Raw genomic sequence first — 26,667 nt, forward strand, 5'->3', positions numbered from 1 at the left:
AATACACCCCCTAAACACTGGGAGTTCCCTAGAGGGCCCCAGGTTCCAGGCTGCGCTAAACATCTAATATGATTCATGTATTAATAAAGCAGAAACAAGCTACAAACAAAATTCCCAATTTTATTTAATTACGTTTTTATTTCGGATTTTTTGTTGGTTTAGTATTGCAAAAACGATCGTTTTTCTTCTGAAGACGGCTTATTTTTTGTTGCTAACATAGACCAATATATTGTAGTTTACTATTGGTAAAAAATTAAACAAAAAAAAGACAATTAGATAACCATAAATCAATTTATAAAAACCGTTCGTGTGGTGACATAATAGTCGCTCTGTTTACTAGTGTCAGTATCGCAAAACGACAAAAATGTTGCTATGCCTGCAAAAGGGTTAATAAAACTTATTCCAAACACAAACTATCAGATCATCATTTCATTTACAAAAGAAAACATAATAACACCAATAAAAGAAATATCATATCATTCATTCTGAGTATATTGCTAAAGGGTTGCTAAGATGATGCAGTGTCGACTGTCTCTTTTCCCTTCCTTTTCCGTCAGCAAGCATGCAAATTTTAATGCAATCTGCATTAAAATGAAGACTGTGGAATTTTGGTGCAATTTATCGGTATTACTTTGGCTGAATAAAACCTTAATGAGCATGGGCCCTTTTACTGGCTTGGTTGTGGAAACCCCCCTAAAGTAGCAAATTCACTGACAGTGCCCCATGGTCTGAAAACCCCCCCTAAAACGTGATTTTGGGCCGAACCTAATGGGCCTTTTGAGGGGGAGTATCAGCCCTGGGCTTGAAACATCCTAGCAATCAGATCACCTCAAACATAAAAAACAATCGTAATTGATAAAAAACTGCCGATACTTTCTGATAAAATTCACCAGAATTTAATTAAGTGCATCTATAAGCTAGTAAATGCTTTTCAAAGCTGTTTCCATTATTTACTGGTTTAAAAAATTACTACCATTCAATTTGTGTCCACGACGACCGCTTCAAAACTGAAAGTTACACTACCCATCTGTTATATTGAAGGACAGCTCAATATCAGATTGAATATTATCATTCAATTAACCTTCTGGAAAGCATAAATGAAAATTTTAAAAATTTACAACATGACTTTTTAAAAAAATTTACCAAAGTTTCAATCAGTGAGAAAAGATTACACAATGTTTGTTTCTTATTCCTTCTGCAACATATTACATATTACAACATATTACAATAAAACAGAATATAAGTTTTGAAGGATAATGTTTTTTATTTATGATCACCGCATAACTAGCTTTGTTTGTTTGGAAAAACCTGGTAGGCCTGCTACGCACTTCAATATTTGCAGTTCAACTTTTACCAATTTACCGCCATAATACAGTTGTGGTTATCAATCATGGTGGTAATTTGTGGTAATAAGTTGTGGTTATCAATCAATCAATCAATCGAGGGGTGAAATGGTGAAAAACTGAACTTGTCTCTGGACACTATACAAAGTTTAGAGCTGAAGTCACTGAAGGAAGTCGCTGGATTATTTTTCCTATAAAATCGAGAGCTTTTGAAGTTGAAGCAGTTGAAAGAGTTGAAGCTGCCGTCTGATTGTAGGCTACTTCTACCACATCGGCACAATGGCTGACGTGCATGACTACGTGCAAGACTACGTGAGGCTTATGGCCAGGCCTCTGGTAGTACACAACTCCCAACATTACACTTGGACAGGGGTTCATGTCAACTCACCGGTCAGTTCAAATCTTATATTGACGTAGCCTCGGTTTACGTGCATGAACTAACTCTTGCTATATATGTTCCCTAAAAGTAAAGCAACATTTTCAGTGTATGTAATTCAGTATTTTAATACTTCTGGTTCTCTAATGTCTGCCCCAACATTGGTTGATTCCGTCAGTGTATCTTTTTATTATATTTCTCTTGAAAATGTTTAACCTCGGCTGACTTCGCTGCTGATCGCATCAGAGGTAAAAATGAGGAGGTTAACATTGCGGGCTCAATATACATGTACATTCTGCAATGTTTTGTAACTGACATTTCTTTCCAAAAAATTTTTAACATGACTTCTGATTTTATTAATTGAAGTCATAAATGATCGCTAGAATTACTGTGTTGTTTTCGAGTACTTTCAGCCTGACATAATATTTGAAAGATGATTGCCAACAGGTATTACAGGAAGTTAGATACAACTCAAAAATCTGTTAAGATAGTCTTATGCATAAAGTTGCTATTTTTAGTTGGCCAATGAAAGCAATCCTCAGAACTCCCGAGCTCAGTCAAAAGACTGGACTCGGTTGCCTACGGACGTTAGTATCGATATATTACTCGCTTCGCTTCATCACTTGACTGCTTCATATGCTTTGCTCTGTTTCACTCTATGTAACTGTTTCACTCTATGTAACTGTTTCACTCTATATAACTGCACAACACACAGTTCACCTTTTTCACTTGTCTGATGCACTCTGTTTCACAGTTTCAGTGAACCAGCATGCTAGTAAATAGATTGGTTGTGATGAAAATAAAGGATGCATGAGCGCTGCGTATATATTTTATTGGTTGCTTGATGGGTAATAGTAACAGGGGCGGCTTTGTCTCACTCAAATTTTATTTTGCTCGTCAGAATCTTGCACTGTAAACCTATTTTCTGGCAATATCATTAGCTGTGACATGATCGTGCTATGTGATAATACTGTGTTATACGCCATTGTCATGATATGAGAATCTGTCACCACATGATATGACATTATTGTGCTATGTGTCATTCTCACGTTTTATGACATTATCATGCCCATAGCATCACATCATTGGGCCTTTTCCTGCTATGTGACATCACTTCATGCGACATTTTCCTGCTATGTGACATCACTTCATGCGACATTTTCATGCTATGTGACATCACTTCATGCGACATTTTCATGCTATGTGACATCACTTCATGCGACATTTTCCTGTTATGTGACATCACTTCATGCGACATTTTCATGCTATATGACATCACGCCGTGTGACATTACCTTGCTGTACTATTGTCATGTCACATGACATTATCACGTCATATAGCTTGACTCTGTCACATCTAAGTGTTTAGGTAATTCATATACAACGCTGTACTTCTGTCATTGCCTGATCTCTAAACTGTATGTTTAGCATGTCGTATTATTGGCTGGTTTTATCAGTGCACAATGAGTGTTTTTAAATGTTACCGGCCATATATATATACTGAACATTTTTCAAAGAAAGAAGCGACATTATGTTGCTTCTGTGTAGCAGCTGGGTAGTCAGCTTTCTTCACTAGCTGTTAAGACATCTTGAAGGCTAGTGTTATAGTTCATAGTATACAGCAATTATCATTAGTTAGCTCATGCCAGTTTTTTTCTTGCTGTCAGGGCTGTAAACCTATGAGCAGAGGTCTCATTTTGTGATGGCCATGGTGAAATTTATTGATTATATATGTTAGGGTAGTTCTTCGTCTAAATATTGTCTCTGGAGAGTTTTATTAGACAATTTTTTACACTTGAAACATCCGCGGGGGAATGACCGCATTCTCAGCTTGCAGAACAAGTCATCACGCTAATAAATGCACTCATTCTTTCTATTTTAGGCTGCCAAGCCGATGCTAACAATATCTGTCGCTGTTCCTGTCTATGATCTCAGGGAGAATGAGGTAATTATTAAGATATTCTTCAACTGGGGCATCACTTCAAGCTAGTCATCTCTGTTATAGCCTGAGGTCTTCTATGTGAAGAGATGCTTTGTTTTTTCACCAAACTTTGGTCTTTATTAATATTTCAATCAACAGAAACTATTATATATCACAAAAGTACCAGAATAAAAATGTAGCATCATTACACAATGGACAGGATTTCAATGGCTGATACAACCTTCATGACTACAGCCTGCTCTTTACAGCATACAGATGGATATTAGTATTACTTTACTTTGCTTTTACATTTTAATAAAAGTTCTATATGATAGATTTTTTAACTGATTACAAAATTAAAATATTTACCAAGTTGTTTAGTAGTCCCTTATTAGCTATGAACATCAGCCATATTAAGCAACTTCTGATTTACCTGATTTTAAGTTAGTAAACTAAGCTGATGCTAGACTGCTAGAGTGTTGAGAATAGTAATAGAGATGATAAGAGTAATAATAACTATAGCATGCGTGTTGTAATAATGTTGGTGATAGAAGGAAATCACAAATATTATGTTGTTTACTTGCAGAGAAATAATGGCACCCTACTTGGTGTCGCTGGAGTCGATGTAGACTTGGATGAAGTGTTGAGTTTCATACCCAAAGAAAAAGTAAGTTTTTTATTTTACATTTTTAAATTATATTAGTTTTCATTTATTAATCTGTATATGGTTTTGACAAGGAAGATTTTCAGGCTACTTTGAAATGGAGCTGGATATTGCTTGCCGCAATTTTTCTTAACACCATAAGCCATAATTATAAAGGTCACATTTAGAAATGTATCGCAACAAATTAATTCCAGATTATTTGAAACAAGTATTATTGTCTGCAACGAACAATATATTTATATTTTATTATTTATTCTGGGAGTTTTGACCTCATAGCTTACAAGCTCACATAGAAGCACATGTTCACTCAAACATCACATGACTGATAATGAATTTACATTGCTTGTGCACTTACGCTGTAACTTACACTGTAACTTATACTGCTTGCGCACTTACACTGTCATTTACATTACTCGCATACTTACATTGTAACTTATACTGCTTGGCTTTAGCAAAAAGAGGTGTACAAGCTTATGTCTGTTTATTGTGCGTATACAACCAAAATTTATTCTTTGACAGCTCGGGATTTTAGGCTATGCATTTATCATCAACAACAATGGCTTCGTGGTGTGGCACCCAGACTTCACTCCTTGGGTATGTTACTTTAATAATTACTAAATTGATAACTTTGGTATTAAAAATAACATTATTAATAATAATAATGTTTTTTTTTTAATTTAATAAAAAGCCTCACATTTAAATTCAGAGAAATCCTTAATATGATGATGCCATGAAGGAAAACCTAAGACAAGTGAATTATCACCTTGTTGCATACACATTTTGTAGATGAAATAACAGAACACAAAGCCCTATTTCAGCCATTGTATTATTTTAGCGAAGAAAATTGAATCTAATGATTTACTCTCTTTTTTATATATTTGTCGCTTTTCACTTGTGACTTCATGCTAAGGTTGTTATCGTAAGCTTTCTCTTGCAAAACCAGTCGCAATTTATTTTCTGATTTTATCATGATATTTCATTCAGGTCGGAGAATGTAAGACAGTCTGCAATATCCTGGCGAAGGTAAGTTTGCTTTTTACTCAGTCTAAAGATTAGTTGGTGCTCAGTCTAAAGTATAGTTGGTGCTCAGTCGAAATTATAGTTGGGCTCAGTCTCGAGTATAGCCTGTGCTCAGTCTAGAGTATAGCCTGTGCTCAATCTAAAGTATGATGCTGTCATTCATTTTAAAGTGATCGTATGTAGTAACGATGTTTGCTGATGAAAACACTGCAGCAAGTAAGACTAAAGCGTGAAATATCAAAGAGAGGTATCTGGTCTTCGCTCTAAGCAATTAGCAGATTCACGAGTCTGTTCTTGAAACTCCAATTGAAAGCTTGTTACTGAAGGTTGACTCAATTATTACAGAACAACCCATCCTTTGCACCGAACATGCCTAGAAGTAACTATAAAAACATAGATCTACTCTATCTAGAGCAAGAGGAGGATCTTTCACAAGGAAAAATAGAGATGGTAAGCTTTGGCAATTATAGAACAGACAACTCCAATTTTATAAACACCACAGAGTTCATTATCTAAACCTGCTACATTAAAAACTCTGATCTTGTACTCTTGAAGCCGTCGCAATCAATTTAAATGCTTCGTGAAAGATTGCCTTGGGCGGGTCTTGAACCCGTGACCTCCAGCTTGTACTGTGTATATTTTTATGATAAACTTTGCTATTCGGTTAGGTTTTACATGTGTAATATTGTACTTGATGGAGAAGCAAGATGGTGCGATTTATGTAAGTACGTCTGCTTTTAAATAATTTTGTTAATCTCAAGGAATTGCTGGAAGCAAAGGATGGTATAATTATACACAGATTACAAATCAGTGTTTGTACATTCAAAGGACTGCATATTTTTATTTTAAATAATTTTTTCCATTCAAGCCCAACTTTCGTCAGTTATTTTGATAGCTTCTCAAGCTGGTTACTGTTTATGCATGTGACAAAAACAGATATTTCTATCCAAATCGGAAACTAGAGTAGCAAAATTTGACAATATTAATTTATGTAGCATTTAAAATGCTTTTATGTATTTATTTACCTTATGATGTAACATTATTATGTAACTTGGAAAATTAATTGCTCAAACTTTACAATGTTGTATTTATCATCGAAATCAACATTAATACCCCCATCGCCACACCGTCTATTATTCTTGTTTCTCTTTTACAGCTTCGTCGATTTATGATTCAAAGAGCCAGTGGAAATATTAAAGCTCGTGTAAAAAAATATTATAATAAAAATACCAAAAAGCTATATATACAATCTCAAACTTACTACTATGCACCTATACCCAATACACCCTACAGGTATGTTATATTCTGCACTCACCAAATGCTTATATTTCATATACATATTCTACTTTAGATAGTAAATTTCCTTCATAGACCTACTCAGCATCGCTATGAGACTACTTTTTTGTAGCTTGGCAATTGCCCGGGTGGAGCCAATGGACAGCCGCATTGTACACGCTGACTTGACTTTCGACCCGCAGGCATTCTCTTGGTGTCCAGAGGTGCTTCCAGACTGGTGAGTCACAGTCTTCTTTCTCCAGCCAATTAAAATTATTAAAAGTTAAATTTAATTAAAAATTATTATTAATTTTAGTTAAATTAAAAAAAGTGAAATGTTTTCAGATTTTATATAGCTATGTTTTTGTAAACAATACATCAAGTGTGATATCAGCTCAGTTGAATACCAAGAATAGCACTAAAAGTAAAAGTATTAATTTTAGTTTTATTTAATTATTATAAAACTTTATTATTATACATGAATGACTAATCTAACAAAAGCCACCTGAGAAGTGAGTCAAATTGATACTGCAAGTCACCAGTGATAGCCATCGCAGTCTTCCTTTTTAGGACATACTGTGAGAACGAGAAGGAATTAATGCAATCAGCTAACCCCATGGAGCGATTGAAGGAGGCGCTGAAAAATAGCTCCTGTGATCAAGTTTTGGCACAAAGTGTTCTCTTTGATGTGGAAGTAACCCGAGGGATGCCAGCTGCCTGGTTGAATGATCTAGCATTGAGGTCAGCTCTCATAACTTCTTAGCTATAGTAAAAACATGTCTGAATCGTTAGTTGGTTAGATTTGAAACTTTCACTTGCAAGTTTGTGGTTTTTATCCGACTTGCTTGCAATCTTTGCTGCTTTTACATGTACTGTTAGCAATGATATCACTACACATGTAGTGAAATATTGTATCATTGGTATCACTACACATGTAGTGATACCAATGATATACAGCCCCCACGGGGGGGGGGGGGGGCTGCATATCATCGGTGTTAGGGAGTTTATAAAGATTCAGAATGGCCAAAAATGCATAAAAAATTGATGCACTTTTTCCAATCAGCTGTTTTATTTCATCACAGATGCAAGCAAAGTAATATTTTTAGTTGTTTTATTTTTTGTTAAAAAATGACACAGACCTAATACATATTTAGTCAACTTGACACTGCATTTTTCCATCAAAGATATTGAAACCGGGCTTGGAATTTTTTAGGTTTGTCTTACATCACTGGAATCACTGGAATCACTGGAATTGAGTTTAGTACTTCAATTCCTATTTAAATTCCAAAAAGGTTTAAATCTACAAATCTGTGGCAAATATATTTAAATAATTGTTGTTATACTAAATTTTAGTCATTAAATGCATAACACGTGACAAAGATTCACAGTTCATACCTTAGTGATGCATTGCTTCACTTTTAATTTGAAAACATAAATCATATTCTGCATTCTTCAAGAACCAAATTAGTAGGCCCCCCCCCCCCTATATACCGTTAAAGCTGTACAAAGAGCATAATCTTCGTCTATATAAATTTAAAAGTTTGTCGTCATCTGTTCGAATGTCTGCGTATCCAGTTATAGCTATTGGAATCTTGGAATAAAAAGCTCGCTGTGATCCCAAGTTTTAATCCACGCGTTTAACCACTGAGCTAAACAGTCCTTAGCATTCTAAAGCTGTTATCATATATTGTATACCTCATGCACCCACACGCCGTTCAAAATTTCACGCCAAACGTGCACTTTTGATTATTCTTTAAAATTGATTAAAAACTATTTTTTACTACTATAACCAATGTGTTTAATTTGTAATTTTTAAATATGCCGTTTCAATTTCAAATCTGCGTTACACTTCCATTTCCGGTTCTTCCCAAGCTTCAATTGCTGAATCAGTAAAGGCCATGCAGACTTTTCATGAAGACAGTCGTATTATCTTGAGTAGGAATAGCCTTTACATTCTCTCTATGTTTGGTCAGACAAAGTACCAGACAAAGACTGTCCGATATCTAATTCTTACACTTGTACCAGTATCGAGAGGTACCAGTATCGTCGTATTCAAAGTTTTGATGGATAGCTCCTGCTGGAACAGCAACTTTTTTATGCACACACACTTCTATGTACAAATTGCTGCTATTAATTCAACATCTTCAGAATTTTTATTTTGTTTTTTCAGTTCGTATTAATTGAATCATTACCAAATCATCCTTTATTGTAATCGTAGCAAAACGGACTTAATTTAGCTATCACTTGCTGATTATTTCACATTTACATGTAAACCCTTTTATAGTTGTTTCATTCTAATTTTTAATTTATTTGACCTGCACCAAACTTTTTCCTCGTGATATGAAGTTTGAAAGTTAGTTGTTAGACAAAGTTTGAAAACCTTTGCAATTGTTTTATTTTTTCTCTTAGTTTTTTTTAACTGCACAAAACACTTTTCTTAAATATGAAATTTAAAAGTCAGAATAGTAACTGCTGTTATATGTTAAATAAAAATATTTTTTCTTTGCAAAGATTTTGATTACCCAGGCAACGCTGGGGATTCACCTAGTATATCTTAATGTTTGTCCGTCTGTCCGTACAGCTAAAGCAATAGAATTCTAAGAATGAGAATTCCACTGTGAACCAGGTTTGAACTCACAACCTCCAGTTCTGCAGACATCTATTTATCTAATACATTACACTGTCCGACTTGTTACACCATGGAATAAATTTAGCACATATACTTGTAATACATGCCAATCTTTTATGGCTTCATGTTAAACAGTGCAGCTAGTTTTATGTGTAAAGCCATACCAGAAGAAAAATCCATGGTGCCTCACTAAAAGGATAATGCATGCCCAAAAGTGAAGAAAAACGTTTAAACTCATATAGCTAACAAGACTATTGCAATCAGTATGAATCTGTAGTAGGCACCGCAGCCTGTATGGTATGTATTACACAGAAATAAACACAGTAACATAAATAGCACAGTTGACAGAAGTATACCTGTAGATCTGTAGTAGGCACTGCAGTTGGTACCGTATGAATTACACAGAAATAAACACAGTAAACATAAATAGCACAATTGACAGAAATAAACAAACGCCTTCATTTAAAAGTTAGAATGGTAAATGTTGAATATGTTGATTAAAAATAAATTTTCTGCACAAAAACCTTTTTTATTACCCATGCAACACCGGGCATTCACCTAGTATATACATTGTATATACCGTATATATATTGTATCTCAGTGCTTGTCTGAGACTAGCTTAAGTTACTAGCTTAAGTTACTAGCTTAAGCTACCCAAATTCATTGGATAATTATTTTATTGTCCGGGCATTTAGTAGTTTTACCATTTGTAGTGTTCACAATAAATAAATAAAAATCAAACTGTTTGGAATAAACGAGAGATATATGTACCTGGATCTCACAACTCGGTGTATTTTGTGATTTTCTAGCTCGGAAGAGCCAGACAGGTACTATTCATTGTGATTCAAATATCTGCATTTAGATGTACTCGCATGCAAACGTATTCATTGTCTAAGCTAGCTAGGGCTGTATGGTTACATGAAATTCGCAGTCTCTACAATGTTGTGCGTAGACAGTCTTTTGTAGACCTTCTTTTTGTTATTGTCTGCTCTCTTCTTTAGTTTGCCATATTTTGTTTTATTTCGCTCGATGGTCATTTTAGTAGCTTCATTTTCCTCTCATACTCTGCACATACATGATAGTTTTTATGAAATAAAAAAGTGTAAAAATTAGTTTATAGAATGTTTTGTAATCATATTTGGTCATCTTATAGGTATTTTTTGAAGATCAGGCAGCACCAAAATTGGTTTAAACATTTGCTTTAATGGAGTTCTCAAGACTGCTGATTAGCTTCTGTTAGTTGATGAATTGAATTCGTTGAATTGAGTTTAACAGACCAGCTTGTACAGTGTACAAGATCCAATTTTAAGCAAACCCAGTTGGTCACATGTGGATACAACTTAATTATATTTTCTGCTCCCAATTTGACTAACTTCTGCTACATATTGATTTATAATTTATATTAAAATGGTGTGAGTTTGATGAAAATAATAAAAATTGCACAAATAATAATATTTTTCCACAAAAGATATTTTCATCATTTAGCTGCTATTGGAGCATTCATACATCGCCTCAAAATTTCCAAATCGCTCGCTAAGGCGGCTATTACCTGTTACCAATTTAATTTTCTTCATGTCTAAATGACTTACTAAAAGTTTATTTAAAGCAAAAATTAAGCTACATTATCTATACATATTTTATATAGTAGACTAATACTGTACAGTGCTCAGATTCTTAGCTTAATCTGTAATACACTATCCAAAAGCATGTTATAGCCATGGGAAACCATTTTACAAATGTTTCAAATGGTAATGAGTATAAATTACATTAACAAAAATATAAATAGTTATTAAAATTCTACTTGTAATGACTTCAGTAACTAAAACAACCTTTCTACCAAAGAAACATCTTCATTCAAGTTCTTAATTATTTTTGCTACTAAAAATATAAATGAAGACTTATATAAATAGAAAGAGTAATTTGGTAGTCTAATGTAACCGAGACAGAGCATTGCTACTGACTTTAAGATTGGCCGGCTATAAAATATTATATTATCTGATTATTATCAGATAATTCTATATTCATACCCCTACAGCGATGAACGATTCTAAATTTTTTAGGTCATGCGAAGGCCTAGTAGGTCAACAGAAGAACACTTGTGACTTACATAATAGAGTAACGACAGGCAAGAAAATGCTCGAAGTCGACCTGAAAGTTTTGGGAACAAGATCGGGAGTGACGAGGTAAACAACAGTCAGTCTTTATGTGCTCTGGTGAATGTGTTAGGAAATCTGTATTGTATTTTAGTATGTTTTCTCTCAAAATTTTTATAAAGCATTCAACTTTATTACAATATTAGAAGTTTATTAATCACAGGCTATCTATTTCTGCTGCTTGGGCAGAAAGATTTTTGTTTGTGATTAAAATAGTGATTGTCCTTTTTGTGGTATTTCCAAGTGTTTTTTCATGTGTTTTTTAATTTTTTGGTAACGTTTTCATGCCTATCAAATACTTGCGTAACTTACTGAAATGTTTAGTGAGTTTTTGTCTACAACTATTTTTCCAACTAAGCAACTCCTAGAGAGTTATCAGAAATTTTCTGCCTAATTGAAAATAACACGGGTTGCTGCTCATAGGTAGCTGACATAGTGCGGATTATATAAGACTTACATAGTGCTAAACAAGTGGGAGCTTAGGCTAGCTAATATTTTAGCTTGTTTCAGCGTTTCTAGAACAAGTGGAAGCAAATATGAAGAAGTCCGTTTGCTCAATGAGATGGTATTAATGAAGAATTGATTAGAATTAATAATTGCTGTATAACAACCATTATTCATTCAAAGCTTTAGTTTGCAGCACAGAAAATGAATAATACATTTCATTGGAAATATTAACGCTTTGTGATCAAGCGACCCACAATATGATACGATAGAAAAATAATATAAATAATAACAGTAAGCCGCAAAACAATAAAATCTATAAAATTCACGATAGCTTATGAATATACACTAGCGGTATCTAAGGGGCTTTGAGTAGTTCTAAATCTGATACAACCACAAATCCAACTCAATCATAGATTGGTAAAGAAGCAATTCTTTCAGGCTCTGCAATCCTAATACTACTTAACAATTTGATGCCATACCTGATAGTTTGGCTGCTTCGTCTGTAGTAACAAATCAGTTTAAGTTTTAGTAACAAAGTTTAAACAGTTAATATTATATACTTGCGACTAATATTAATTTTCTACTTTGTCAGATTTCGACTGTTGAAACTGTATGCTAATATCGAAGGCGGCTCATTTTACCTGCAAGACTTGCTGCCCTTCACAATGTTATATATATATATCAATGTTTTACAGTATCTATAAAATATAAAATAAACTAGCTGTAGGAGATGTATAAAGCAAATCTCATTTTAAGGCTCCAGATAAGCTTTTAGCTAGAAACTAACTCTGTAGTGTCAAGCTTTGTCTAGCTACCTATAACCTTTCTAGGGTACTAGAAATAGCTATTTCATTTCCATTTTATTCTGGGCATAGTTTACGCAGGTTTCAAAATTCTGTGTAAAATAAGCCCAAAATATTTGTATTTATTCTTCCATATATGACAAACACCGCTTTCTATTTCGTGACACCAACATATTACATACACAATCGTACGTTTCAGTTTATGAACTTTCTGTTACTACAACAACCTTCAATTCACTATCCCAACTCCTCTGCAATACTATTAGATTACCAACTTTTAAAACATTTTTACTCAACTCACTCAATAATTCCGGATTTCTATTTTTTAATTTTATTTCTTTTTTGTGGCATCAAATGAAAAAAATAATTTTGTTGATGATAACCAACGCCAACTAAAAGTTATACAGACATACATACGTACATACGTACATATGTACATAGGTGCATACGTACATACATATGTACATATGTACATACGTACATACGTACGTACATACGTACATAGGTACATAGGTGCATACGTACATACATACGTACATACATATGTACATACGTACGTACATACGTACATACACACCATTATAAGCTCTATTCTATCATAAGCATTTCCTGTAGAGCTTTGTGTTGTTCTACAACATCTGGTTACACATAGGACAGCAAAAAGTAATGACTTTTATTTCAGATATCACACTGGTGCATCTGAGTTTGATGAGGAAGGAACATGCAATATGATACAGAAATCATCTGTTTCTAATTTAAATGCTGACTACTTCATGAGGGCTGCCACAGCAGTTGCCCAAAAGAATATTTGGATATTCGATGTACAGCCATCGGAGACCAACAGTGAAGGAGGTAAGGCTGTACATTCTGTATTTACAGATGCATTCATCCACTGTTATCCGTTGTTGCAGATAAAAATTTTATTTTCTAGCTGAAAATATATAATGAACAACATAAGTTTTATTTAATTTTATATAAGTATTTGAGCTCATTTAAAATCAAAGAGCAACTATTGTTGATTAAGAGTTGTCACTTTGTCACTCAGGTCAAAGTGCAAATAGCTATTAGAATTGGTGCTCATACATTGGAAAAAAATTATCTTTTGGATGAAGGTTTTCTATAGCTAAGGAACGAATTGTCACTATTTGCGCATCATATTGCTAGTGGCTCAAATGTGCATGAACATTGCCACAATACAGGTGTATACGTAGCACATTGCCACAATACAGGTGTATACATAGCACATTGCCACAATACAGGTGTATACGTAGCACATTGCCACAATACAGGTGTTTACATAGCACATTGCCACAATACAGGTGTATACGTAGCACATTGCCACAATACAGGTGTATACATAGCACATTGCCACAATACAGGTGTATACGTAGCACATTGCCACAATACAGGTGTATACATAGCACATTGCCACAATACAGGTGTATACGTAGCACATTGCCACAATACAGGTGTATACATAGTACATTGCCACAATACAGGTGTATACGTAGCACATTGCCACAATACAGGTGTATACGTAGCACATTGCCACAATACAGGTGTATACGTAGCACATTGCCACAATACAGGTGTATACGTAGCACATTGCCACAATACAGGTGTATACGTAGCACATTGCCACAATACAGGTGTATACGTAGCACATTGCCACAATACAGGTGTATACGTAGCACATTGCCACAATACAGGTGTATACGTAGCACATTGCCACAATACAGGTGTATACGTAGCACATTGCCACAATACAGGTGTATACGTAGCACATTGCCACAATACAGGTGTATACGTAGCACATTGCCACAATACAGGTGTATACGTAGCACATTGCCACAATACAGGTGTATACGTAGCACATTGCCACAATACAGGTGTATACGTAGCACATTGCCACAATACAGGTGTATACGTAGCACATTGCCACAATACAGGTGTATACATAGCACATTGTCACAATACAGGTGTAATCGTAGCACATTGCCACAATACAGGTGTATACGTAGCACATTGCCACAATACAGGTGTATAGGTTTGTCTAAGGAGCAAAAGGGCTGGTCACCACTAGACTTTACCTGGGCTTTGATTTCGCCAAAGCAACATTTTAATATTTTTATCAGTGCTTTAAAGTTTAATTCATATGGGAATAAATAGTGCATGTTTGCTCATAGGAGGCAGTTTGTTTCAGAAAATTATCAGCATATCAAATCAAATTACCTACATGTAAGTATACTTTGACAGTATTTTGCCAGCAAATTCAATTTATGGCGCTCTCTATTCATTGCACTGTATTGCAGAGACTTATACAAATGCAACGGTGACTGCAAGCAAGGGAGTTTATATGCAAGACGGTTTGACCATGTATGCAGCTGTTGGCTTGAGCTTCAAGTATGAGAGCCTGTTAGAAATGATGCTCGTCATAACCACCATCTGCAGGCAGCATATAGACTGTCAGGAAATCAACTGCAGTCTGGCGGTGAGTTTATCTTAGCTCATCCTTCCTTTATTCAAAGCTCTCCGAGTTATAAGAGTATTTTGAGCAGTAAACAGTATATCATAGGGTGCAAGTACTGGGGGCCAATTGTGGTGTACAAATTACGGAGTGAACTTGTCAAATTTTACTATGGAAGATGGCATACTATTCACTTGTTTGCTCAACCAAATCATTATTTATTTTGAATATTAAAAACCAGTATAAAACAGCCAGTGACTGTATGAATTAATACTGCACACACGGTATACATTTCATTTAAAAAAAATAAATGTTTAGTGAGCCAAACTGTGTGACCAAAAATAATATATGCAGGGCAAAACTAATAAAGGAGGAATGTTGGAATGCAGAAATACGATCACTTGCTGCTATTTGTCAATTTGCTATCACTTCAACCCAGCCTAGATGATAGGAAGAGCAACTGGTTGTTTACAGTGGCTACTTTTGACTTCAATTGAAACTGTCAAATTGTTTACAAAATCGTCAAGTATAAACGCACCTGCATTGCCTCGAGTAAGCCTACATGATTGGGACTGGCCTTCTGAACAAGCTCCATGCAGAAGGACTAACAATTGTTAGGCAAGACATTTTGGACTATCGTAGTTTAACCAATTACCAGTCAATTACCAATCATTGCATCAAACAAATTCAAAAAGAAAAAAATTCTAAGATTTATTAGTGTTTAAAGAAATTCAGTATTGCCAGAATCATATTTACTATTGTACATCCAGGTGCTTTCTATGCATCACCTGAGGCTTAGATGATGCCACTTTGTATACTTTCGAAGCTATTATACTTTTAGCATTATATAGCTTTTAGTTGGCTAAAATATAGAGAAATTCAACAATGAAAGGAATGAGTCGTCTGCTCCTTTTTATTATGATAAATAAGCAACAAATTGATTGGTCCAACTTCGTTTTTTCACATCACAGCTGAGTGCACCTTCTAAGGTTCATTTTTTACATGTTAATAAGCACCTATTTTACACTTAAGGTGTTCCTAACATTTCAACGCTTTTGTATTTTTAGCTTCAAAAGAGTTGGTAGTACTTGCAGCAGATCTAAGTTCTCTTTAATTTTTTAAAACTCATTATCAAAAAGTATTGATGTTATGAGGGGAATCACTGATAAGAAGTTTGTGGTCCTGATGTTAGTGGTCTTTTATAAACAATTCCACCCCTTCTTACCGAGTAGTTTCATTACAGTAAAAGTGATTTACTGTGAAGCAAAACATCAAAACTCTGAAAATGATGTTTTAATTGGCTTAACTATTGATACAGAGTTGATTGGGAATATTGATGAGCTTGGTGGAAGTTTCTAACCGGTATGTTGGTTTACAGGATGTAGACTGCTTCTTGCTAGATGAGAACGCGTATGTGATAGTATCCGAGGACAGCAGTCATCTCAACAGACCGTTCTCTGACATTGACTACGAAGTGCTTCACGATATGACAGATAAAGGGATGTTCAAAGAGTAAGTCTATGCTACTTCATTTGAAGTAAACTTCAGGCTACAATCTTTGCTTATTTTCGTTACCCGACGTGATGAGAATTTCGCTAAACTCCTGTAAAAGAAGTTGACACTTTTGCAAAACTTATAATAGTTTGTTATACCTCAATAACGCAATAATAATAATAACGCATCATCAACCTTATGACAATCTTGATCATCTAGCTTTAGCTAGCCAATAATCTAGTTGAGCCTGTAACTGCACCAGCGCTTATCTCTTTTTTCTGTCTGTGTCCATGTGTATGCGAGGTACACTCAATAAGCAACAAGATTGTGAATGGTTTTAATTCACGCCAATCTTGATAAAAACTTGAACTTTGTCTGCAAGTAATAGGTTTTATGGGAAATTTTAATTAAGGCAGTAAGTTTTTAGCAATGTAAAAAATTGCAATCAAAAGGGCAAATACAAATCATCTTATATGTGTTTCAATGGGAGACAATTCACGAGTAAAGCCTGTAGTTCATGCAAATTAATAATAATTAACCTCATTCTGAAACTTGTATTGTAGACTTGCCTTTGTTAGGTCACACGGATAAGCAGACCTCCAGTATAACTATGTACAATGTAACGATTTTAAATTGAATCAGAAAATGCATTCCCTTGCAGTCGAATCAGTATTCCCTTAAAAATTACAACAAAAGCTGAGCTGATAACTCCTTAGCTCCAGCTGGTAGAGATGCCCTTAGTCTGCAATTACAGTTTTCATACACTCATCTTGTTACTATGAGGTTTTTTAAAACTCCTACTCCTACTAAACCAATTTTTTTCTACAAACGTATGAGTCAAACATGCTTTTGTTTTTTTTTTGATAATTATTAAACGCATTTTCATGTTAAAACTTAAATTAGACTTTGACCCTGCAAATGTATTTGCAGGCTACATTTTTCTTGTGTCCAATAAAAAGGAATCCATGATGAATTTTTTTTGTATATCTCTTTTTCCTTATGTTATGTATTTATACAAGTAATATCTACACACACTAGTTCATGAGAGTTGTCACACCTTTTCAGTTCATCAGCGATTAACTGACTACTAAGAATAACAATAATAATATTTAGCTTGATGTGGAAGTGCGTGAATAAATTAAACGAACGAAATATCTTGGTGACCTGAGGACCTTGACGAGATTTTGGTTTCCAACAATTGACAATGCGGGAATGTGAATCACAATAATAACAATTATTCTTATAATAATAATTACAATAATAATGAGTAAGACTCTACAGTAGAAGAAAACAATGACAAGCTTCTGGTATTTAGATAAGGCCTGAGCTCATTCACAACCAACCTCAATGACTGTGATTAAAACCACTAATTAATAATAGTAATAATGATATAATAGGCATCCCTGTTTACTGCTGCCGACATCTTTCGAACACTGTTTATTTTAGTAAGTTAACACTTACCTGTATAACTAGTTAATGGTAACAATTTTGTGATGTTAACATTACAGGGTAGCTGTGACTGACTATCAAGCATTATGTACTATATGTAAGCCTCCAGAGGAGTCAAGCTCAGCCACTAGCTTACTAGATGTGAGTCTTTCATCAGTTTCTGTGCTTTAGTATTTCACTCACTGTTTCGTTAGTCAGCTGGTTCTTAATTACGCTGTACAGCTTCAAGTTAACTAAACATTCCACTATTATAGGTGATTTGAAGGTTCACCTATTTACACCAGAGGCTTGTCGTGTTAATTTCATCACTCGTGAATAGACATAGGCAATGGAAAAACCCAATCGTAGCTATGAACAAACGTTATTACATGGTTTTTAATATATTGTTATTGAAGCGAAACGGCCAACAAAAATGGTTATGCATTATTTTATTTATTTTATTATGAAGTAGTGAATATACATTCGTTAACACCAATTGTGCTGCATCACAAAAATGGCTTTGATCCAGTGAATATGGACTGCAGAGGTCTATCGGCTACCTAAGTTTTACTTTCGATTTGTTGTTTATATTTTCAGTTTGTGTCATCTTTGCATTATATGTAATTATTGTTTTCTCTTTTATAGCCTTTCAGATATCTATCAAAGATACTTTGGTGGTATATAACAAAAACAGCCTTGTAAGTATGTTTATGAACTTATAGTACAATTAGGTATTGTACAGTGTACACCCATATAGTACATGTATATGTGCATAGTGTTACTAGTTGATGTCGGACAAGTGCTGTACCATATAAAAGTTGCAATTGAGTTGTTCCGTAAAACCAAAAACACACAAATTAATTGCATGGTTACATCAACTTCACAGTGGTTCAATATTTTACAATTTCTTTGTCCTTTTGAGAAAATCCTTTATTGTCATCTAATTTAAGGAGTAGATACATGTACATGCTCATTATTTTATGTATAACCTTTCATTATAATCGACTGGCTAGAATTTGTATGTATAAGTTTTTATTGGCATTAGTAATAATCAACAAAATTATGTTTTTCATGGCATGTCAAAAAAATTACAAAAAAGACAGAAATTCTGATAACATCGAGCATGGTTTGAATGCAGCCAAACTTTGTTGTTTAGTTATAAAAACAAGTCTAATGGTAAAATTGAGTAACTTACTGTTTCAATCAATACATTTGAATTACTTGATATAAAAACCAAACATTTTCACATGTCAAGCGAATAAAATTATCCGTATTGTATCTGGTATGAGAAATAACAATTTGTTTGTTATGTCAATTGTTTAAAAATGTACCAAGACATTCATTTTGACCAAGATTGGGAAATAAAATCTACGCTGTATTTTTAAATTTAATACTGCTGGCAAGTGCTGGAGCAGATAATTCTCACAGCAATTTATACAGTTAATTTATTACCCTCTGAACCTGTCATGTAGATGAAAGGCATTAATTTTTTGTTGCAGATTTCTTCTAGAATTTAGTATATATGATATATGGCAGAGTCTGTGCTATGCAACAGGTAAGCGCTGCCTATGTAACCTTGCTCCATTTTTTCCTACTGTGAGTAGAGTACATGGTAGTGATTTTGTAAAGTTTTTGAACAAAATAATGGTTGCAAAAGTGATGATGGGAGACAACTCTGGTTATTCGTAGTGTTGATAACTACACATGCGACATCATTCTAGAGTTTATCAGGGTATTTGATAGACTAGGTTCCTTATTCATTCAGCTTCGACTTTTAGCTTTAGGGTTTTATTGATATATGCATTCGTTACTAAAAGCAATGACTAGGTGATGGTCAAGTTAAAGATTTTTTATAGCTAGGGAAAATTTAAAAGCTGATAGAAAATGAGACAGAATTTTATTTTGATTATCTATAACAAATTGCTCATTGTGCATGCAGCCGAGATCCTATCGTCATCATCAAATATTAGCTTTCCTGTGGCACCCAATTCGTCACAGAAATATGTAACTACGGAATTGCACATGGTTCTACACATGCCGGAGTCGTTCTCGTCCTCGTCATCGTCTAGTCAACTTGAAAACTGCCGCTCCTGCAAGGTGCATAGGAACTCTACTATCAACGCAGCAGGAATTGAGACGAATAACTCCTACACAGAGGCTACATTGTAAGCAAGTGTGGCACGCGAACGCGACAAACCAGCTCTTTCAACAATCTCAGTTCATTTGATTTCAACTCCACTTATATTAGTTGACTATCAGTTTCCACCTTTTTTCTTTTCATTTTATGGTCAGCGCTTTATTTTAGACCGACAGTAGTGTTTCCAGCTGATTAATTATCCTTATTATTATTAAAAAAATTAAAAAGTGTGATCAAAAACAAAAAAATCACCTAGTAAAAGAGATTATAATAAGTTCGCCAGACTTCAATCAACTTCTATTACAGATTTAACGAACATTTGAAAAATTGATACAAAAATGTGACTGTTAGACTAAGCTAAATGCTGTTCAGCTGGTAAACTCTACCGTCAGTCAGTGGTGTGACACAGGTGCTCTTAGCTGTCTGTGCCCAGTCAGGGTGGTGTGACGCATGTCCCCGTAACTGTGCTTGACAAATGCTTACATACTGTAGGCCAGGAAACGACGCCAATATCTTACGACACTATGGAACCCACGACTCCTAGTAGCTCGAGTATTATTTTAAATCACTGGCAGAAAGTTAAGAATATGATCTACCTATCTTCATGCCATCAACTCAGTAAACCATTTGTTAGCACAGAATCGGCAGCACCCATTTCTAACCACATCAAAGTATGTGCATGCGCCAATGTTTCAACAAGGTAATTGTATGACGGAACGAAATTTTGTATTCATAAAGTCTTTTCATCAGGACTATCAGGTAGGTATACTTGAATATAAGGCCTACCGGTAACAACCCGCAAACATGAACGGTAAGGTGTGCACAATTCTATGTTGTGTTGCTTATGTTTTTTTGCTTGTTTCACATTTTTATTTTTATTTTAGTCAAGTTTGTTCTTTGATCATATGCTTGTGCGTTCGGCTCTATGTCATTGGTGATTTTTGTCGTTGCTTTATATGTGCCAAGTAGCATAGCCTGAAGATTATGAACAAATAAAATCTTATTTTGTTGGTTTATATATATAGAACAACATAGCTCTATAAGGCTACATTTCCTCGTAATTGATAGATGTAAATGCTAATAGGTTGTGTAGACGAAAGCAAGTGTTAACACATTCAAACCTAGTTGTGTACATGTATGTACAAGCAAGTACTCTGATCCTAGACCGTACTAACAACATTCCATCAACTGTGAAAGTACTTGAGATAGTACAAGTTTTTTTAACTGAATACCATTTTAAAGCTCCAAGCTTATATAAAACGATGAAACAAACAGAAATCAAATGGAGTGAATAGTTCTTATTATACACTCTCTCAAAAAGAGGTGTTTTAGTGGTAACTGAAGAAACAATTATTGCAGTAGACCGAGTTTAATAGATGGTGGATGTTTTACATGAATAGAAAAACAACCAGTTTTGGTGTCAAGTTCTTGTTGCTGAGAAGAAAAAACTTTCTTGTCGTGTCTCTGTTTTGAGCCTTCATTACCAAGAACTTTAATCAGTGTGACTGTGTCATTAGAAAGTAATGTCCTGGCAGCAGCAGTTTGGAATTTCTCAGTCCTTTTAAAATGTCATAAGTATTTTGATGATATCTCAAGAATTAGTGGTTCAATCAATTTAAAACTATACTAAAATTATATTACACCGAATACAGCCAAAGTTTTGTAACTTTACTTTAGCCAAAAGTGGGAAAAAACAAAGCGAATCTACGCAGCAGAATTTTTTCGAGTGTAGGATTTTATAGAAAAACTACACCCCCAATTATCTCAGGTCCAGGCTTAAAAGTGTTAAATGCCCAACACCAAGCTAGACTCTTAGGTAGCCCCTTACAAAATCTTCCATTAAAGAAATGCATAACAGTTTTAGGTCACATGAATGTACCTTGAAATTGATTGGCGTATGCAATTTATTATACAGGCCATTTCGATGCAAAGTTAAGTTTGAAAGTATAAACCCTGTCAAATGACTAGAAATAGAATCAGTTTTTATTTGTGAAAAGCATGATATTTGTTGTGGTTGTCTCAAGTCAATCTTGTTCGTCTATTCCTCTCTCTAGTGTCGACGAAACGCTAAATCGCACTCAAGTCTGTGAGATAAGGAAAGATAAGTATTAACATTATTTTCTCTGGCTTCTGTTCTTTTCCTAATAGTTTTATATGACACCCTTTTTTTATCTTTCTTTCTCTGCACAACACGCTTTCGAAAGAACCACATGATCTGGTTCTCTTCTGCTGAGTTTTCCCATACTTATTTTTAAAAGTTCATTAGCTAGATCAGGCTTTCTTTCATATGCATCACTGCTGGTTGCCATGTGTCTGTGTGCTCCGATGTCAGAGTTTAGCACTTTCATATGCGTCACTGCTTGTTGCCATGTGTGTGTGTGTGCGCTCCGATGTCAGAGTTTAGCACTTTCATATGAGTCACTGCTTGTTTAGCACTACGGCAGCACAAAAAACTCTGCATATTTTTTCAACATTTCATGACACTGATTATTGCAACTTTTAATCTCAATCAGTCTTTCTTGATTTATTTGATGAGATTTTAAGCTTCAGTTTCCTAATTGTGCTAAAATCATGCAGCATGCAAGTCTAACGCTTTTTAAATGTTTCCAGAGTGAGGCTCAAATTATAGCCTATAATAAACTCAATGCTTTGGATTACATATATGTCTATATGTAAAAAACGAAAACCCGAAAAGCCAAGTTTAGGTTTTTGCTGTATGATTGCATGTATATTGTTTGCAAAATAATTACAGTTTCTATTCCCACCTGATTTAGCATACAACATATTTCTGACCCCACATGAAGTGTGTAAGGATCAGCTTTTATTTGTTGCACTGCTTATGTAACAGCGTCATGCCTTTTAGGAAATGTTTTCTATTAACATAATTTTATAAAGTAAAATAATTGATAGAAACCATTTCACTTCAACTTCACAAAAAAATTTTTCTGTCAGCTACAACCCAAAAAAGGACAACAAATAATTTTTATATTCAGGCCACCAAACGTTGCAGTGTTTTAAGTGAATGTGGCACTTTGTGCTGGAGTCGCATATTTCTCACATGTAGTAGTTCTGTGCTCTATGGGTTTGTGTATCTTTACGGCAACGCTTCTAATTTTTAAAAGTTTTTATGAAGACTGCATGTCTATCGTATGATAGCTGGTACTACACCTGGTCTAATATAGTGTAGTATACTGCAGCTACAGTTCAGTATATTAACTCTCTGCCAAATGTGAAAGTAATAATTAGGTTGCATGTATTGCTTAACTTGGCGCATACATTAGAGGGTGAAGGCAAAAAAGTGCTATTTCTTTATTTCATATGAACTTCAATTTTTCCTTTCCTGCCCCAAGTTTACACTTGGCCACTTATAAAATTTATAAAATCCCACAATACTTTTTCAGCTCAACTATTTCTTATTAAATAACTTATAAACAATTATCTAATAAGAAATATAGTTATACTTCTTATTATATTATATTTAGAAATACAATTATAATTATAATATAATTATTATAGAAAATTAATTATATTTCTTATTGTGTATTATATTAATTATATTTCTTATTATATTATACTTAGAAATATAATTATATTTCTAATTACAATATAATTATCATAGAAAATTAATTATATTTCTTATTTCCACTATTATTATTTTTAATAATATTTATTAAAATATTATTAAAACTAATAAATTAAAATAAATAATATTACATATAATATAATTTATAATTAGTTAAGTTATTGTTTGTCTGGCACAATGCTAGGTACATACATTCCTACTAATATTCTGTAACAATTATTAATAATGTTATTTGGGTGTAGTAACAGTTAATAATAATGTTATTTGGGCGTTAATTTAGTGTTTCTAGTAACAATCCTGAAGTTATGAGCTCTACACTCTAAATTGGTGTAATCAGCTAATATTGAGTTGTGTTCTGTAGAGGGCAATGGTTTGCTTTACAACTTCTACATAAATTAGTCATTTAATCTTTTAATACTTTAATCATATTATGTAATATGTATATTACTATTTAATATGTATCGTGTAATCAGTAAGAGTTCAGCATTATTTTGAACCAAAAATGGCCTTGATAGGATTAAAATTGATCTGTGTATGACAATTTGAACTAATGCATGTAAGGTCCTTGAGAAATGTAAAAATGAGTCTAAACTTTTGTCCAGCACTGTACTTCATCATCAAAAAGTATGAGTACCGTTTAAAATCTGTTTTTCAAACTGATAACAAATTTCTATTTTATAGCATTTGGTTTAAAAAGTATTTTCAGTTTGATATGGTACTGTCACAAATGTTTCAATCTCAGATTGATGTTGACACATTATAATGACTACTATAGTAATATTTGACAATATTATTTGTTGACATGTTTAATTAGCTGAATTGTAAACAGACTCTTTGGTCATTGCCCATTGTTACACGAGTAATTCGAAACTTAATTTCTGTAATTGTTTTATTGAGGTGCTAATGCCACATTATTTTATTACTTTGTGAAAGATCATATTTGGCCCGAAGAGTGACCCATACTAACCTATACCTACTGGTGCTGGAGAGCAGCTGCAGATGTGATGAACAAGATGATGATATCCTTTTCCATCTAGTTACTGCTAGATGCTCTTTTCAACTTTTTTGTCTTCAATATCATCTCCAAAAGGGCTTTTCATAATCTGTCATTAAAGACATAATTTAAAGAAAAGAAACACACAAAAAATGAAACTAGTTGTCGCATTTTTTTCTTTTTTAGAGAAGGAACTTTTTGAGTAACTGATATATTCCAGCATTGACTTAAATGTAATGGTGATGGTATTATAAAGTGTGTCAGTAGAACAGAAAAGTAAGTAGCCTCTTCTTGAATAGTGATGCTCGCTTAAAAAGATTAAATATGTAGGCCTAACGTGCATAAAGCCTGAACCATTTTTATGACCGTAAACGGAGCGCAAGCATTTGTGTAAATAAGTAAGAGGAAGAATGCAGAGACGATTGCACAAATCAGCAATACATGTTAGATATGAGGGGATTGTCTGTACATTATCAACAACTTCAATGTACATTTGTGACATCATGAGACAAAAAGCCTCTCAGAAAAACTTGTGTACCAAAAGTAAAATAGCTGAGAATGAATTGATAATAAAACTAATGCACGGAGTTGCAATTGCAATTCAAAATCAATGTTTTATATACGCTGATCCCAAATAGTGAGACCTTGATAGGTATGGTGATGGGTCACTTTATCCCTATCGCAAAACTCTTTACATTTACGAGTTTGAAGCAAAGGATACAATGAAGTACGGTTCATAACATTACCACCCTTCAATGAAGAAGGGTGCATAGCATTACCACCCTTCAATGAAGGGCAGTATCTCAGTCTTTAAAGCCATCCTTAGATTTTATTCTTCATTGTTATTATAGTAGCTCTGATTGGTTGATTAAAATTTTTATGGCACTCACGGCTGTTCACAATGCTCCTTAACAAATGTGTACAGTCATGTATAGAAGAACATGAGCTAGATGATGGTTGCTCTCAGGATGTGATGAAACGATACAGAGAACCCCCTACAACACAGAACTATGAAAGCTCTCAAAACATACAATATGGCAACAATAATCAACCAATTAAATATGAAGAGGTTTGCAAATTAATTTTACTTGTTTGGTTAAAATTACTTAATAAAAACTAAAAACGCCTTTAGTTCCTGCCTTTAATCGTTAAGTTTTTTTTAAAAATGACTACGCTAATCGGGAGAAGAGGGATGGGAGTGCCGGCATTGAGTATCTACATTTCAATAAAATGTATTTGATTATGTTCATTCTGTCAGTATGTTCTTTTCATTTTAAGTTTTCTCTTAAAAATTCAAGCTTGTGAAAGAGTTATATAAACCAATTTCCACCGCGATCATTTTTAATAAATATTTCATGCATGCATATACCAGCATACTTTGTAAGTATTCAACAAGCACAAGGAAGGGTCTGCTTAATACATTCACTTAGCCATCAACAAGACATCATTTTGTTGAGGGTTACCAATGCCAATAAAAAGCTATACATACCTCTAAATATACCTTATGTATAAATCTCAGTGTTTGCTTGTCTGTTGTTCGTGTGTTCAGTTATGGCGATTTAATCTAAAAATGAGAACCTGCTTCACACTGGCATTGAACTCAAAAACACCTGTTCTACAGACAGGCATGGTATCCAATATGCTACGCTATCCTTGCCATACTATTGAATAATTGTTCACATACTTATTACAACTGCCAATTTATAATGACGATTGGTTAAAATAGCACGCTTCATGCTGAAAATCATGATTGCATGAGAGAACATGACGCACTATTTTTTCTAATGCTGGCCTATGTTATAATAACGGCTCTCATTATAGTAAAGATTTAGACCAGAGTAAGTTATCCAAATTGCAATATATAGATACATGTATATACATAAATGTTTGTTGCTCGTCATTTGTGCATCCAGTGATAAAGTTTTCGGAATGAA

At 34.1% G+C, this 26,667-nt stretch overlaps 1 protein-coding gene across 1 annotated transcript in view; it reads left to right on the top strand.

Annotated features, from left to right (window-relative positions):
- Positions 1–26,667, top strand: part of LOC137385989 (voltage-dependent calcium channel subunit alpha-2/delta-3-like) — a 43,730-nt gene that overhangs the window by 15,733 nt on the left and 1,330 nt on the right. The window contains exons 9-29 of the mRNA XM_068072631.1: positions 1,600–1,733; positions 2,238–2,306; positions 3,601–3,663; positions 4,226–4,306; positions 4,823–4,897; positions 5,288–5,326; positions 5,669–5,773; positions 6,480–6,616; positions 6,732–6,836; positions 7,169–7,339; positions 11,288–11,410; positions 13,313–13,482; positions 14,943–15,121; positions 16,476–16,609; positions 18,100–18,181; positions 18,665–18,717; positions 19,519–19,574; positions 19,959–20,184; positions 22,211–22,257; positions 24,663–24,758; positions 25,657–25,802. Of these exons, the coding sequence (XP_067928732.1) occupies positions 1,600–1,733; positions 2,238–2,306; positions 3,601–3,663; positions 4,226–4,306; positions 4,823–4,897; positions 5,288–5,326; positions 5,669–5,773; positions 6,480–6,616; positions 6,732–6,836; positions 7,169–7,339; positions 11,288–11,410; positions 13,313–13,482; positions 14,943–15,121; positions 16,476–16,609; positions 18,100–18,181; positions 18,665–18,717; positions 19,519–19,574; positions 19,959–20,184; positions 22,211–22,257; positions 24,663–24,758; positions 25,657–25,802 (2,291 nt within the window). The remainder of the gene's footprint in view (positions 1–1,599; positions 1,734–2,237; positions 2,307–3,600; positions 3,664–4,225; positions 4,307–4,822; positions 4,898–5,287; positions 5,327–5,668; positions 5,774–6,479; positions 6,617–6,731; positions 6,837–7,168; positions 7,340–11,287; positions 11,411–13,312; positions 13,483–14,942; positions 15,122–16,475; positions 16,610–18,099; positions 18,182–18,664; positions 18,718–19,518; positions 19,575–19,958; positions 20,185–22,210; positions 22,258–24,662; positions 24,759–25,656; positions 25,803–26,667) is intronic.

Source organism: Watersipora subatra, chromosome 1 (genome assembly GCF_963576615.1).
Source record: "Watersipora subatra chromosome 1, tzWatSuba1.1, whole genome shotgun sequence".
NCBI classification, from domain to species: domain Eukaryota; kingdom Metazoa; phylum Bryozoa; class Gymnolaemata; order Cheilostomatida; family Watersiporidae; genus Watersipora; species Watersipora subatra.